The 16,669-nt window shown below is 49.6% G+C and overlaps 1 protein-coding gene across 2 annotated transcripts in view; it reads right to left on the bottom strand.

Annotated features, from left to right (window-relative positions):
• The window catches only part of PROS1 (protein S), a 118,684-nt gene that overhangs the window by 21,672 nt on the left and 80,343 nt on the right, over nt 1–16,669 (bottom strand). For both annotated transcript variants that reach the window (XM_074998512.1, XM_074998504.1), the window contains exons 8-9: nt 14,352–14,473; nt 933–1,051 (exon numbers count right to left, since the gene is read on the bottom strand). In XM_074998512.1, coding sequence (XP_074854613.1) covers nt 933–1,051; nt 14,352–14,473 — 241 coding nt within the window. The remainder of the gene's footprint in view (nt 1–932; nt 1,052–14,351; nt 14,474–16,669) is intronic.

The raw sequence follows: 16,669 nt of genomic DNA, 5'->3' as shown, positions 1-16,669 counted from the left end.
AAAGAAACATTACCTGATGGTGGGGAGAGAACCCTACATGAAATCTGGCTACTGTGGAGTGAGTCAGTTTCCAAGACTGGCCTTTGGGGAACAGCTATATCTTTTAATGTCTGCTGTCATCCTCCCTCTCTTTCTCTCCCCTTCAGAGGGAGACCAAGCTTCAGTCACTGTGAAACCTCCTTCTTCCCCTCCTAAAAATCTCATGCACCCCAAAAATTATTGGGGCCTTCAGCCAATTAATATTCCCCGCTCTCCCTTTCAATCCATTTTCCACATTTCCTCACTCCCTTCTAGGACAGTTCTGATTTTTCTTCCTCCCAAGGTTTGTTTTCATTTCCCTTTCAGTCAGTACATCTGTCTACAAGTGCAGCAACCAGCTGCCAGTAGCTGCAGGAGGAATCTGCTTCCTCAGCCACTGATGAGCTCTGGCTCAGATGCTAGGGCTCTGTGCCTCCCACAGACCACACTAATGGACTGCCTTGCTCCATTATGTAGCTGCGTCAGTCAGCTGTGACTGCTCCCAACTGATGGAAAAAGTTGCTTAAAATGGAGCTTAGTGTCTGGAATGAACTTGCTATGCTCTCAGTTGTATCACACCAAGCAGTTACAAGCTGCCATACTGCAGGTGTGGCTCAAGGATATAATTAACTAGGCATTGCTGTAAACTGACTCTTTAAGCACCTCAGTCCTGTCCATCCACTTTCAAAGTAATTCCTGCCTCCACTGAGCACTGTTACATGTAGGCATTTGGGTGATCATGCACTGATTTGTAACTCATTTGTCCTCCCTGCAGTGATTCAAGGTGTCTTATTCTGTGAGATGCTGTTGTGAATCTTCATGCAATACCCACATCCTTCTGTCACCTTCCGAGAATTAATGGAAACAAATCCCCAGAACTTCCCCGAATAAGGTTATCAATGGCAAATGCTCACCTGGTGACTTCTGGCAGTCTAAATCTTAAGTACATCACTGGGATCCCTATGAATTGCTCCGCAAGGTAAAGCAGTTCATAATTCTTTTCAAGATTCAGAGGGACACAAACTGGAACAGCCTGGTAATAATGAAAGGAAAAATGATCCGTCACAACTTTTTGTGTATCTATATTTCGAAGTTTAACCTCCGTTCTTAGTGTCTTTTGGTGTATATTTTTCTGAAGCACATGATGTCTACTATACTTAAATAATTTGAATATCTCAATACAAATGAAGCAATTTAAATTTTCTACATTATCCATATGTAGTACTGTTTTTAATAAAAAAAAAAAAATCTGGTACTCAGCTGGCTCCCTCCACCCGTGTAGTAGTAGGCATCCTTCAGTCTGCATAGACTATGGATCGTGCCCTTTATTGTTTCAATTGAGGACTTCATTTACAGCGTCTACTGTGACTATGAAGACCCACACGAGAGTGACAGTCCTTGCTGCATCTCTTGCAGATGTGGTGGGTGTCTGGCAAGTCCTTTGTGTGCTTTCTGTGTGCTCGCTTCTCCTCTGCTAGCTGTCTGATCCTCATCTCGCCCTTCTGAAGGCCCTCGTGTAACTCCTGCTTCCATCTGCTGTGGTCGTCTGCTAGTTCTTCCCAGTTGTCCAGCTTGATGTCTACCTCTCTGAGGTCTCTCTTGCAGACATCTTTGTAGCGCAACTGGGGGCGTCCGAAAGGTCTTTTGCCAGAGGCTAGCTCACCATACAGGATGTCTTTTGGAATCCTTCCGTCATTCATCCTGTGGACATGGCCAAGCCAGCGGAGCCGATGCTGCCTGAGGAGGGTGTGCATGGTTGGGATTCCAGCTAAAAAGCACTGTCCATACACACAAAAATTTTGGTGGCTAAAAATTGTCATACTATAGCTTAGTAAATTTCAATTTTCATTTCAGTTGATATGTGAATGTTCATATAATAATCAATATTAATATTTAAATCAAGGTATACGGCCAAACTAGACAACTTCCTTTCAACCTGCTTTCATTACAGCTTAGGCTAGCATTCTCAGGTCCCATAATCTGAGCAGTTTGGTTGGATTGGTTGAGTTTTCAGTTTGGCTGGGGAAAATCTAAAATGTCTAGGGTGATACAGAAACTATCTTGGTTGAATAAGCATCACATTTTCTCTGAGGCAAAACTGATTTAATGTACAGCAGGGTGTTTGGCGAGGTACAGTGTCTCTTGATGTGGCATCTTCTTTGAACACGTGGAAAGTTCAGATCCTGGCCACTAGCCCACTACAAGTAATCCCACGTAAAATTATGAGGTTAAACCTGGTGCAGGGGTGGTGAGTTACGTGGGCCTGTGGTACCTGGGCTCCAGCAACAGTCCTGGCCTGGGGACCCAGTTCCACCATAGTTCAGGGCTAGGTCTCTCTCTTGACTCTGCATGACACCCCGGGGTGATTTTACAGGGCTAGAAAGTAGGGTGTGGGGTGCTGCCACCTCCCACAGTACAGCGGGGTTGAAGCAACTTCTTGCCTGCCTGCTCTGTGCATCTTCCATCACATCCCTGTGGACTCTTGGCAGGGTGTGTCTCCATGCACTGCCCCACCCCGAATGCCCCCACAGTCAATGACAGCTGCAGAGGTAATGCTGTTGTAAAGCTCTTAGACAAGGAGCAATTGCCGTATCCCTAGTGCCCAAACTCCCTCTCAGAGCCTGAATCCCATCTGCCATCCACAAGCCCTTGCACAGACTGCACTGCCACACTGAGATTCCCTCTCAGGAGCTTTAGGTAGATGGCAGGGAAGGAAGCTGACCTGTTCTGGGAACCATCAGTAATTCTACAAACTGCCCACCTCCGCCTGCTGGCGAAAATGAAATTTGGGTCATGTGATATATGATTAATGCAGGATATCACCTCTCAGCCTGTCCCAGTTTCCTTTTTTTCACCCTTGCTATCTGGTCACTCTAATTCAAAAAAGTTGGATGTTGTACGTCATTTCAGCTGCTTTTGTGTGTTTTGTCATGCCACAATGATGTAACATTTTTTAAAAAAGACAACTGAAATTTACTTTTGACTGAATCCCCTATATTTAAATTCATAGCAGGTCAACAGTGATACATAGACACAGCAGAGCCAAATCAACTGGGTGTGAAACATTACAGCGTGTGTTGTTACACACTCTGTTTGGATAGTCTAGCTCAGTGGTTTCCAACCTTTCCCAACTATTATCCCCTCCCAGAAGTCTGATGTGTCCTGTGTACTCTAAGTTAACTCCTTCCTTACAAAATCACACAAAAATACAAAATACACAGCGCAGCAACACTGAAGAATGGCTTACTTTCTCATTTTTACCATATAATTATCAATTCAACTGAATTATAAATATTATACTTGCTTTTCAGTATATACTGTATAGAGTAGTCTAAGAAGTCAAATGAAATTTTAGTTTGTTCTGACTTTGCTAGCGCTTATGTAGCCTGTTGTAAAACTAGGCAAATATCGAGATGAGCTGATGTACCCCTAGAAGATCTCTGTGTAACCCCTGGGGCATGCATACCCCTGGAACACTAGTCTACCTTGCAGCTAAGGCTACAGTTCCCTAAATTCTTTGGGCTCGGTTCTAATTTAACACAATTTTTGTGCTGCAGCAATTCCACTGACAACAGAGGAGCAACTCCTGAATTACAGTATTGTGTGTATGAATTGCACCTTAATCATTGAATTATTTTTACACTGGATGGAGCACTTGATCTTTTGTGTTTGCCATGATATTACTGATAATACACATTAAAAGATCTGCAACTGGTTTCCACATACTGGCTCACCCTCTTCAGCTTTAGTCCTAAGAGTTACCAAAGCTCTCTCTAATCCAGCAGCATTGGAATAGAGTTTAATGAGGGCTAAAAAGGGATGTTCTCCCACTTCAATATCAGTAGGGAGTGGAATTACTCCCTGTGTTGTCTAAATATTAAATCTTAGCAACTAAAAATACCAAGCTCTGGTAAATATATTCTAGCACAATATCAGACTTTCATCTCTGAAATATTTAAGCTCCACTACATCATACTGTGACAAGGATTTTGCTTTTGTGAAAGCTGTTTGAACACACTTACGGGTCCCAACCTGCCTGATCTTGCCCAAGTAGTATAAAGAAAAGCCGTCATGAGGAAATGTTTTCATTTAAATCCTCTGTATTCCCACTGCTTCTTCCACTAAGTAGTGTAAATTTGAAAATTCTTTGAACCTAAAAATAGTTCCTTTTGGATGGGAAACATTTTTAAGCACTTGGTGAAACTTATTAACTCGCTGCCTGGTCCTTTTACTAGACAATCAATCACGACAACTGAAATTGTGCAAAACAATCAACTCGTACCCACTCAAACTAAGCTTTTCTAGGAATCATTCTGAGAGCCTGGGTGGGAAGAGGTTCTCAGGGCAAGAAAAATCTGGGAAGTATGAGACTGGGCCCCCCTTATAAAGCCTCTTATAAAGCCAAGAAGGACCCACCTTCCAGAGGGGAGGACAATAGAGTTTCTTTTGGGACACAGGAGCAGAAAAGGGCTAATTAAGGCAGATTTCCCATGATGTTTTCTTGGAACAGAACCTGGCCTCAATGATATCCACATGCCACGAAATGAACTGCCAGATTTGCTTTGTGAAGCATGTCCCAGTCTAAAGCCTGCAGCATTTTTCCAACAATTGTGAATCTGGCTTTGGTACTTTTCCTAACTTACCTCTGTGACATTATGGCTGCATATACACTACAGTAAGGTCTCAGAGTGCGCCACCCTGCTCTTACACGTCTGCCCCTGACCCCACCCCCAGCCCGGTTTAAACCCCCTGCAAACGGCTCTGGTTCAAGCCGCCCCCACTGCCCTGCGTAGCTCCAGTGCAACGCCTCTGCTGGCTCACAAGCTCCCCCCCACAGCTCTGGTGTGACCCCCCCCCCACTGGCTCACAAGCTGCCTGCCTGCTCTGTGCGGCTCTGGTGTGACCCCCGCCCCCGCAGCCGGGTCACAAGCTGACTGCCTGCCCACTCGCCTCACCATGCGTGACTCCAGTGCGACCTCCCTGCTGGCTCACCACCCAAGCACGGCTGTGATTCCAGCTCAAGTCGCTGCCCCCCCCGCAGCCCAGCTCACTATACGTGCTCAGCTCCACCCCGCACCCCCTGCAGCCCTAATCCATCCCAGCCTTAGCCCACCCCGCACCCACCTCCCACAGCCCCAAACCACTGCTGGGCTTAACCCTCCCCAACTGCCCCCACACCCCAGCAGCACCTTTCTGCTGCTTCCCCGGCTGCAGAACATGTGTTCTGCCAGGGAAAAAGCCAGACCCCAACTTGCACGAAATCTAGGTTTACGCAAGGGTGCGTGGAACAGAACCCTCGTGTACTCTGAGACCTTACTGTACTTTCCTCTTTCAAAAGGGAATGCAAATGAGGAAAACTGAAAATGTAAATGAAAAGCTGATTTAAAAATCTTGGGCTTCATTTTCATAATCTCTTCCAATCATTTTTGGAAGAGTTTTTTTAATAAAAAGAAAAAGCAGTGTAGACAGGGTTCTTTTGGGGAAAAACTTTTTTTTTAAAGAAGCCTTATACCTCATTCTTTCAGGAATAAGGGTTCTTTCAGAAATGGGGATTTTTTTCCTAGGGAACCCCATCTGCATGGCTGTCTTTGTTTTCAAAAGTCTCTTCCAGAAATGCGATCACATGGGATTATGCAAATGAAGCGTGACATTTGTAAATCTGTGCTTCATTTGCATTTTCAATCTCCCTCATTTGCATTCCTCCTCTGAAAGGGGAATGTAGTGCAGACGTAGCCTATCTGATGAAACTATGACCATGTAGATCACTGCTGCTACCACAGATATATAATCACAACAAATCTTACACAAAGACTGTCAAGTAAAGTGTCTTTAAATCACATTTAGTAAATCATAACTTTTTATGTTATCTGTATATATGTGTCATTTAATTATGTACGTTTATCTCAAATGTTTGCTCATGTGGTAACACACACAAGTTAACTAGCCTGCACCTCAAAAGGGACTATTTGTGTTCAATGGCCCATGGCAGAACACTTAACTCTCAAAGGCTCATGGGAGATGCCTATATGTGCTTAATGGACTTTCCTGTGAAGGACTGGGCAATGACCTCTGCTATCACTAAGCAAAGCATGCATGGCCCTGTGACTCCAAACAACATGTTATTACCTGTGAGAACAATCTGTTTCCCTTCACGTGGCAGAAGGGCTAAAAGGCCCTGAAACCTCCACTTTGCCTTTTTTCTACTCAAGCATCTGGATTGTGAGCTTGCGCTAATGGGAGGATTCTAACTAAGGCAATGAGGACTGGGAGGCAATTGGAGACTTAACAAGCCAGCAGCCATCACTGCTACAAGCCTGAACCAAAAACTTTGCAAGTATTATAGGTATTTGATTTCATTAATTAATTTTAACTCTCACCTTTCTTTTCTAACCTCCCACAGGATTAACCCCCCCACACCCACCGCTCCCACCGCAAATGAATGACCTCTCCCTTTCCCACAACTAGGCTCCCCCAGGCCCCCACAAGTGAATGCTGGCTAATTACTTATGTGCCACTGCAGTGGCCTCTCCCACTCAATCCATGGCAGGCCACCAGAACCATGCAAATGCCACATCAGGCTCGGCCTCCAGGACCACAGAGGACCATAGCCACTGGGGCAGCAGGAGCTGCATAGCTCCTGGGTGGACTATGCTGGGACCGAAGGACCGTCTGCTTCCCAGCTGGAGCCATGAAGCACAGAGCAAGGGGAGGGGGCGCTCCATGTGTGCAGCTAACCTGAGCTGCATTGCACCACCCTTCGCTGACCCATTTGCCACTGCACATAGCAGAAAATAGAGAGTGTAGCCCAGCCACCTTTCAAAAGGGTGGCACCACGAAAAAAGGTGCCGGAGCGGCGTTCCAGCAGAAAAAAGGCCCTGCCTTTACACATTATATACTAGAGACTTGGCGACAGCATGAATTTGGGGTAAGATCTGAGTTATATACTGACCTGGCTACGTGGCTGGTCCTTTGAAATTAGAAGAAACCTATTGTTTGAAGTTGGTTTTAAATAACCGCTCATCATTAAGTCTGGAGTCTGGGTGTTGAATCCGTGACTGGAAAGCTTAAGGAAGCTGCATTTCTGACTTCTTGTAAGCCAACGTGGTGACGCAGAAATTTACTTTTGTTGCTGGCTCAGCAGAGGTTGAACCTCTCTGGTCCAGAACTCTGTTGTTGGATCAGAGAGCCCTGGTGGCGAGGAGTCTAGCAGTCCCAGTGTCAGCAGCTGGGAGAGAATCCAGGGGCACAACGCCTGGTAGCCAAGGCCAGACCCAGCAGTGTAGCTCAGCCACTGGGGGAAGCAGGCTGGGACTGACAGCAGAGCCTGGCTGGCAGCCAGAAGGGGAGCCAGAGTGGCAGTCAGCTACAGCAGCAGGGCTGGTCCAGGGGTGTGGAGCCCGCAGGAGAGCTCAGCCTGGTCTGCTGATGGACCCTAAAAGAGCCCAGAATCCATAAAGGGTGCGTCTACACTAGCCAGCTACTTCGAAGTAGCCGGCACCACGTCGAAATAGCACGTATTGCGTCTACACACGCCGTGTGCTATTTCGACGTTGAAATCAACATTAGGCGGTGAGACGTTGAAATCACTATTCCCATCCGAAGATGGGAAGAGTGCCCTACTTCGACGTTCAACGCCGAAGCAGGGTGTGTGTAGACGATCTGCATCTTCCTACTTCGAAACATTGGGGTCCTCCATGGTGGCCATCAGCTGAGGCATTGAGGGACGCTCTGTCCAGCCCCTGCGGGGCTCTATGGTCACCGTGTGCAGCAGCCCATAGCCCAGGGCTTCTGGCTGCTGCTGCTGCAGCTGGGGTCTGTGATGCATGCACAGGGTCTGCAACCAGTTGTCGGCTCTGTGGATCTTGTGCTGTGCAGGGCAAGTGTGTCTGGGAAGGGCCCTTTAAGGGAGCGGCTTGGGGCTTTGCTGACCTCTTATTTCGACGGGGAGCACTTGTGTGTGTGGACGCTCCGCATTTCCTTCCGGGGTGGCTCCTTTCAATGTTCCCCGTCACTACTTCGACATTGAACGTTGATGGCACCAGCCCTGGAGGACGTGTAGACGATACGTGTCGACGTAGCCTATTTCAACGTCCTAACTTCGAAATAGGCTACTTCGACGTAGCGTGCTAGTGTAGACGTAGCCAAACAGAGGGGCCAGCGTTCATCTTCCCTGGTCTGGCAAACTCCCTCACTTGGGACCATTCCAGGGAGGTCCAGCCTGTATATCACAGAATAACCATCAGTTTTGGGGTGTGTCTGCTTTATTTCTTGGCAGTTGATCAGGAAAGACAAGTTACTCACCGTAGTAACGGTGGTTCTTCGAGATGTGTCCCCGTGGGTGCTCCACAACAGGTGTCAGGCTCGCCTGGCGCCGCAGATCGGATCTTCCAAGCAGTTTCTGCCGGACCGCGCATGCGCCGGCGCGCGCCGCTCCCTTGCGCGCTCCTGGCCATGTGCGCGATCCGGTCCCCGCCAGTTCCTAGACCAACCGCCTCGGGTGCCCCTGCAAAACACTAACAGAGATCCGAAGCGGGGAGGATGGGCGGGTAGTGGAGCACCCACGGGGACACATATCGAAGAACCACCGTTACTACAGTGAGTAACTTGTCTTTCTTCTTCGAGTGTCCCCGTGGGTGCTCCACAATAGGTGACTACCCAGCAGTAACCCAAGATAGGAGGTGGGTAATCGGATTATGTGCAGCTTGTCCCCGAGAGGACCGCTGCAGAGAGACGGGTATCCTCTTGGAATACCCTGTGAAGGGCGTAATGTTTGGCGAAGGTGTCGTAGGATGACCAGGTCACCGCTCTGCAAATGTCTTTTAACGCAACGCCCTTGAAAAAGGCTGTTGATGCCGCCACCGCCCTAGTGGAATGAGCCCTGGGAGTGGCCGATAAAGGAGTCTTTTTGAGCTCGTAGCACATTTTTATGCAGGATACAATGTGCTTTGAGATTCTCTGCGAGGAGAGACCTTCTCCTTTCGATTTGGGAGCGAGGGAGACTAGGAGTCTATCCGTTTTCCGGAAGGACTTGGTCCTGTCTACGTAGAAGGCTAGCGCCCTCCTCACGTCCAGGAGGTGTAGGCGCGCCTCTTCGTTGGAGTTATGAGGCTTTGGATAAAACGAGGGTAGAACAATAGGTTCGTTAATGTGAAACTCGGAAGAAACTTTGGGAACAAAGGCTGGATGCAGCCGTATGGTTACCGCCTCCTTGGAAAAAAAAACAGTGCAGGGTGGCGTTGCCATGACTGCCGCGAGCTCGCTCACCCTACGAGCTGACGTAATTGCAAGAAGAAAGGTCGTCTTTACTGTAAGGAGGCGGAGGGGAACCGTGGCCAAGGGCTCGAACGGTGGTCCCATTAGCGTGGTAAGCACCAGGTCCAAGTTCCACGAAGGTGGAATCGGTTTCCGAGGGGGGTATAGGTTTACCAACCCTTTGAGGAACCTGGTAACCATAGGGTGGGCGAACACCGTGTGCCCTTCCTCCTCATGTCTGAACTCCGAGATGGCGGCAAGGTGGACCTTCAACGAGGATAGCGAGAGTCCTCCTCTCTTGAGGTCCAGTAAATACTCTAGTATTGTAGGTATAGGCACCAAAAGGGGGGCCAGCTGTTTGGTAGAACACCAAGCCGTGAAGCGAGTCCATTTTTGCTTGTAGGTCTTCCTGGTGGAAGTCCTCCTGCTACTTTCTAGGACTTGCTGTACTTCCACTGTGCATGTGCTCTCTAGGGAGCTGAGCCATGGATTAACCACGCTTGCAGTCGCAGGCTTTGGGGGTGCGGGTGCACTATGGACCCCTGGGCTTGCGTGAGCAGATCCGGCGCCACCGGAAGAGGCATCGGTGGACGGTCCGACATGCGCAGGAGTAGGGGGAACCATTGTTGTCGATCCCACGTTGGGACTATCAGGATCATCCGGGCCCTTTCCCTCCTGGCTTTCTGCAAGACTTTGTGGATCAGCACTGTGGGAGGAAACGCATAAAGCAGGGGGCCCCTCCACGGGATCGCAAACGCGTTCCCCAGGGACCCCCATCCCAGTCCTGCCCTGGAGCAGAATCGTGGGCACTTCTTGTTGTGCTGAGTGGCAAACAGGTCTATTTGGGGAAAACCCCATGCGTGGAAAAATCGGCCTTAGCAGATCGGGACGGATCTGCCACTCGTGTGTGAGTGCAAAACGCCTGCTCAGCTGGTCTGCCTTCACATTGTGCGCACCCGGCAAGTATGAGGCTTTCAAGATTATATTGTTGGCGATGCACCAGTTCCATAAGCGGATTGCTTCCGCGCATAAGGCACGGGATCGAGCTCCTCCTTGCCTGTTTATATAAAACATGGTGGAGGTATTGTCTGTACTGATCCCGACGACTTTGCCTTGTATGTGGTCTGGAAAGTGTCTGCAGGCGTTGAACACTGCTCTGAGCTCCAGTATATTTATGTGTAGTGACTGTTCCGTGGGTGACCACAGTCCTTGAGTCACCTCTTCGCCCATGTGCGCTCCCCACCCTATGAGGGAGGCATCTGTAGTGAGAAAAACCGATATTTGCGGCTGGTGGAAGGGTACCCCTGTTAGCAGGTTCCTGGGGTTTACCCACCATTGTAGGGATTTGCGCACCCCGGCTGTGGGCGACACCACCCTGTGAACGGTGTGTACTGCCGGTTTGTATACACTCGCCAGCCAGTGCTGCATGCTGCGCATGTGTAACCTGGCGTTCTGTACTACGAATGTCGCCGCTGCCATGTGGCCCAGCAGCTGCAAGCACGTCAAGACCGGCACCGTAGGGCTGAAGGTGATGACCTGCACGAGGGAACCGATGGCCCGAAAGCGAGCCTCTGGTAGATATACTCTCGCTGTAACCGAGTTTATGCGAGCCCCTATGAACTCTATGTCCTGTGTGGGGTCTATTTTCGATTTTGCCAGATTGATAACCAGGCCGAGTGAAGAGAACGTGTTTGCTGTGACGCGTATCATGCGCAGAACCTCCCCCTTCGAGGCCCCTTTGAGCAGGCAGTCATCCAGATACGGGAAAATAAATACCCCCTGTCTGTGCAGGTAGGCTGACACCACTGCCAAGGTCTTGGTGAAGACTCTGGGGGCCGAGGAGAGGCCAAACGGTAGGACCTTGTATTGGAAGTGTTCGTTGCCTACCATGAACCGGAGGAATCGCCGGTGAGCCGGATGGATAGTTATGTGGAAGTACGCGTCTTGTAAATCGAGGGCTGCGAACCAGTCTCCATCGTCCAGTGCTGTAAGGATGGAGGCGATTGTGGTCATCCGAAAACGTTGCTTGTGCAGGTACCTGTTGAGGCCGCGAAGGTCTAAGATGGGCCTCCAGCCTCCTGTCTTTTTCTCCGTGAGGAAGTACCTGGAGTAGAACCCTTTCCCTTGCAGTTGCTCCGGCACTCTTTCCACTGCCCCTATGAGCATGAGATGGTCCACCTCCTGCCTGAGCCTCGCTACATGGGAGGCCTCCTGGAGGTGGGGCTTGGGTGGAGGTCGTGACGGTGGGAGCGACTGGAAGGGGATGGCGTACCCCGTGGCTATGATCTCCAGCACCCATTTGTCTGTGGTGATCCTTTGCCACTGGTCGTAGAACGGTCGGAGGCGATGGTGGAATAGTCGCTTCGGATGACCTTGTGTGATGGTAGTGATGGCGCAGCCCTGGATCTGTATGTCAAACTTGTGGCCTTTGGCCCCGCCCCGAGGATGCACGGCTCTGTTGTGAACGTCGCCTGCGAGTTCTGTATTGCTGGTGCTGTTGATGTTGCCCTTGCTCGTAACCCCTGTGGTACTGGGGGCGCTGTTGCTGGTACTGGTACCGTCTTTGTTGAGGTTAGTACCTTTTCTTTGTGTATGGAGGGGCGTTGCTGTGGAACGTGCTGCTGTGTCCGCAACGTCCAGGGCGATCTGAACTCCCGTCCTCGAGGCCGCGTAGCCTTCTTGCACTATGGCCTTGAGCACCGGCTTTTTGTCCTCTGGAAGCGAGTCTATGAGGGAGGTTAACCTGGAATAGTTGTCGAAATTATGGTTCGCTAAGTGTGCTGCGTAATTTGCCATTTGCAACGTTAAGTGGAGGAGGAGTAGACCTTTCTGCCAAACAGCTCTAGCTTCTTGGCATCTTTGTCTGTTCCCCCTGTCCTGAATTGAGATGTCTTTGATCTTTGTTGCGACGACTCCACCACCAAGGAATTTGGCTGTGGGTGGCTGAACAGGAACTCCATGCCCTTCGCCGGCATGAAGTATTTCTTATCCGCTCTCTTTTGGACAGGCGGAATAGTCGCAGGGGTCTGCCATATCGTAGTGGCGGACTCTAAGATCGCTTCATTAAGCGGTATTGCTACTCTGGAGGAGGCCGGAGGTCTCAAATTTTTGAGGAGTTTATGGTGTTTCTCTTGCACCTCTGCTGTCTGGATGCCTTGCGTGAAGGCCACCCTCTTAAACAGCTCTTGAAACTGTTTGAGATCGTCCGGAGGATGGACGTCCCCCGGGGCTGTAGCCTCGTCCGGGGAGGAGAGCGAGGAACCGCTGGGGTACGTCTCTCTGGACCCTTCCGGTTCCTGCTGGTGATGGTACACCCTCTCGCTAGAGGTTTGCGAGGGAAGTCTCGGGGTTCCATAACCAGTCCCCCCTAAGATGCTTGAGTCTCTGTCCCCGGTCGCAATTGCCCTCGGGGGTACGAGATCGTCTGTGGGGATCTTTCCCTAGTAGATTGCCGATGGTGTCTATGCCCCGCGTGGTAGGGGCGACCATGGCAGTATAGGCACTGTTCTTGGGAAGGTGACCTAGACCACTCCCTTGGTGCATACCCTCTGCGTCTGGGGGAGGGAGATCGTCGAGACACTGGAGAGAGCGATTTTGCATAATAGTCCAGCGGTTCAAACCCCAGGAAGGGTGAAGGTGGTCCCAGCCAGGGTGAGGCTGGTTGCAAAAATGGAGAAGGGGGCTCCGGGTAGGCTAGGGGGGACCCCTGCCTTCTGGTTGGAGTCTGAAACATAAGCGGAGGGCTGTGAGAAAGCAACTCCACAACCCTGTGCGGAGAGGGGCTGCAATGCCTCCTCTTGTGTGCAGCCTTCCCCCTCCCTGGAGGAGGTAACTCCGCCCCCTGACGCACAGGGGATCCCGGCCCCGTCCGCATCGTGCTCGGCACGCTCGAAGGCGGTGCCGCACGTGCGGTGTCCTTCGGTGCCTGCAGGCTGCGTGCCTGCGTGCTCTGCACCGCCGGTTCCCCGGGGGTCGGTGCCGCTGCCTGCGGTGCCGCTGGCACCGGCGCTTGTTTAGCCGCCGCCCTGCCTGCGGTGCGGGGCGGCTGGCTGATTATCGGAGGCTGAGCCGCTTCCACGTGGCTCTCCGTGCCGCCGCCGATCAGCTGTTGCTGTGGCTGGGGGCTGCTCGCTCCTCCCGTCCCGCTCGCTGTTGCTGCCGGCAGGGATCAGGCTGGGGAGGCTTTCCTCCGTTTCTGCGCTGATGGGGTGAGGGAGGCAGCTTTCCTTTTATGGGCCCCGGAGGGTCCCTCCTGCTGCGGCCGCTCCGGCACGTCTGGCTGGAGGGCCTTATCAAAAAGCAGCATTTTAAGCCGCATCTCCCTGTCTCTCCTTGCTCTGGCTGTTAATTTAGCACAGAAGGAGCATTTCTGTGTAACATGGGACTCCCCAAGGCACCTTATGCATAGACTGTGCCCATCGGACGCTGCATCGCCTCTCGGCAGGACTCACATTTTTTAAATCCTGAAGAGGACATTGTTGGTGAGTCTTTCAGTTGTTAAACGGGTACTTAGCACCTTCTCTGTGCTGTTTTCCCCTTCCGATGGCCTGCCGCAGCAGGACGGCTGATGGCCCTATGCTCCTGGCCTCCGGCGCTTGTTACTGGGACTGGATTGAAGCTGTCCCGCTTGTAGTTTGTTTGTTGCTTTTGTTTTGTTTTGTTTTTTTTTTTGCAAAAATAACAACCGGCTAACTCGTAGTAGCCTAAGTACTTGAAAAACTTTAAAGAAAAACAGTTAAAGTCATTGAATACGCTACTTGGCCTTAGCCTAGTTCGGATTCCGTCTGCAGCTGACGGCGGTTAAGAGGAACTGGCGGGGACCGGATCGCGCACATGGCCAGGAGCGCGCAAGGGAGCGGCGCGCGCCAGTGCATGCGCGGTCCGGCAGAAACTGCTTGGAAGATCCGATCTGCGGCGCCGGGCGAGCCCGACACCTATTGTGGAGCACCCACGGGGACACTCAAAGAAGAATTTAGTGTTCTCAGTTGTGACCCACTGAGGCATGCTGACACCCAGGTCCCGTCATGGAAAAACATCCAACTCTGCCATTTCCCCAGCAAGCTCACATTGTTCAGTTTTACCTCACAGTGCTTCCTGTCCTTAGAAAGCTTGAACCCTTTCTTGCCATCACAATAGCAGGTATAACTTCCTGGTGAATTTACACACATTTGAGCGCAAGTGTTTTCAGCACATTCATCCACATCTGCATGAAACAGAAGCACATGGCATGAGACTTAGACTGAACAATTATTTCATGTTCTAACAACCAGTACCTTAGTTAATGTAGCAATGGGCACAACTCTCTGTGTTGGAATGTGAATCCTGGCTCTGGTGGTGAGGATGTATTAAAATATTAAGGGGCCCTCTCTAGCCGAAAACTGCCATTGCTTTCTGGATGAGCAGCCCCAACAAGTCTGATATGGGAACTGTACGGGGAGCAAGGGCAAGGCTGAAATGAGATGTGAGAAAGCTGAGCTGCATGGCTGAGGCTTACAGAGCAACCCAGTGTTGAGGAGTTGAGATAAATGAACTGCTGCCAATTATCAGTACTCCATGTTCTGGACCACTTTTGTCTTATTCCCCCTAGGGTCTCCTCTCTTTGCAAGAGTTACCACAGCCCTAACAGGATATGTGACAATCATGTGGAGTAGGTCTGCTAACATAAAACCAAAATCAGTTCCATCTGAGGGAGAGGTACCCCTCTGACATAAAGTAATTGTCACAAGCTGCAAAGCCCAGACATTTAAGTGGAATATATGGAGAACAACCCAGGTTGATTAGATGCTAACCCACCTGGCTATTAAGGAGTTAAACCCGCTACCTTTTTCAGGTTGTTGGCTATCTGCAATAAATAACTCAGGAAAGAATGGTTGTGTGAAAGATGATGTAATTTAAATGTCTAATATGAAAGCAAAACAAGCAAAACATCTCATGGGGTATGGGACTCTATACATTGCCCTTAGCTCATACCTACAAAGAAATTTTGCAATGCCCATTCTCAAAGGCTGCATTTCTGATGTAAATACATGAGTATGTTTGAAAATGTATTTCAAAAACATGATTTGTTTTTGGAGCAGGATAAATTTTAAAAAAATGAAAAACATTCTGTTGCTTAAAGGAAAATTCAGTATATCATCTTTAAGCTCAACATTCTGCAGTGCTGAGTATAATGCACTGGGTAGAACCAGGAACCAGTTCCTAGGATTCCTGAGCTCCATTCTAATATCTGATGCTTACTGAGTGACCTAGTACAAATCATTGCACCAGAGGTTCCCCATCATGGAGCTGGCATTGAGAGGACTAAACAAACTAAAGCTTGTGAAGGTTTTTGAGATGCTTGAATGAAAGACACTGCAGCTAATAAGACTGGTCATTTTAATGTCTTTGTTGTTCGCGTCTCGAAAACATGCCTTTGAGTGATGAAACAATCTGTTCAAGAAGGATAAAGATGTGTGGACCTGAAGACATGACCAGTATCTAAGTTAAACTGAAGTTGGCTTAGGTCACTCTTTAAAACAACTTCTATTATCTTGTAAACCCCAGGTTTGATTCACCTCCAGGATTTTAAGGATAGAAGCTGCTGCCCCAGAGCCATTATATCTGCATGGGTGGATGGCAATGCAGCAAGTGCTCCCCTCCAGCAAGACCTGCTTTTGCTCATGGTGGGGAGTAAGGGGTGGTCTATGGTGAAGCCATGCAAATGGGTGGAGTGGGGATGAGCAGAGTCAGTACCTATTTTAGGTGGCTTCCACTGGTGGTGAAAGGGGAGTAGAATCCTAGCTGCTCCCTTTGCAGCAGCTACCAGTAAAGGAAGGGTGTGGGTATGTGTGTAAATTTGACTTCACTGATCCAAGGCTCTGTCTATACTAGCTCCCTACTTCAAAGGGAGCATGGTGAGTAGGGTGTCAGGAGATTATTAATGAAGTGCTGCGGTGCATATGCAGAACTTCATTAAACTAATTCTTCCCTGCATCAGCTCTGAAGTGTTAAACTTTGAAGTGCCGGCTTGCATACAGCCGTGGCTAACCGCCCAGGCACTTTGAAGTAGGGAGCTAGTGTGGACACAGCCCAAGAGAGTGAATCTGTCCCTCCAACATGACAATGGGAACATACATGCTGCCACGCTTCAGGCAGGCTGAGTTTCTGTCCATCTGCATAACTTTGTCCTCAGACAGAATTTAATGACCTATGTGATGGGGTTATAGCAAGTCTGAAAGCGTAGCAGCATTATATCCCCCGTAGGAAGCAGGACTTTGCTTTTGTTAATATCCTTCATCTCCCAATCTTTCTGGATCCCAACTCTAGAAGTAAAATTACATTAAGGAGAATTCCACACAACAGAAATGTACATAGAATGAGGGAGAAAAGTATGTCAGATTGCTTTTCTTAAAACCACGGT

The sequence above is a fragment of the Carettochelys insculpta genome, chromosome 1, assembly GCF_033958435.1.
Source record: "Carettochelys insculpta isolate YL-2023 chromosome 1, ASM3395843v1, whole genome shotgun sequence".
Taxonomy (NCBI): domain Eukaryota; kingdom Metazoa; phylum Chordata; order Testudines; family Carettochelyidae; genus Carettochelys; species Carettochelys insculpta.
The sequence above is the reverse complement of the archived record's forward strand: the minus strand, read 5'-3'. Positions and strand labels throughout refer to the sequence as shown.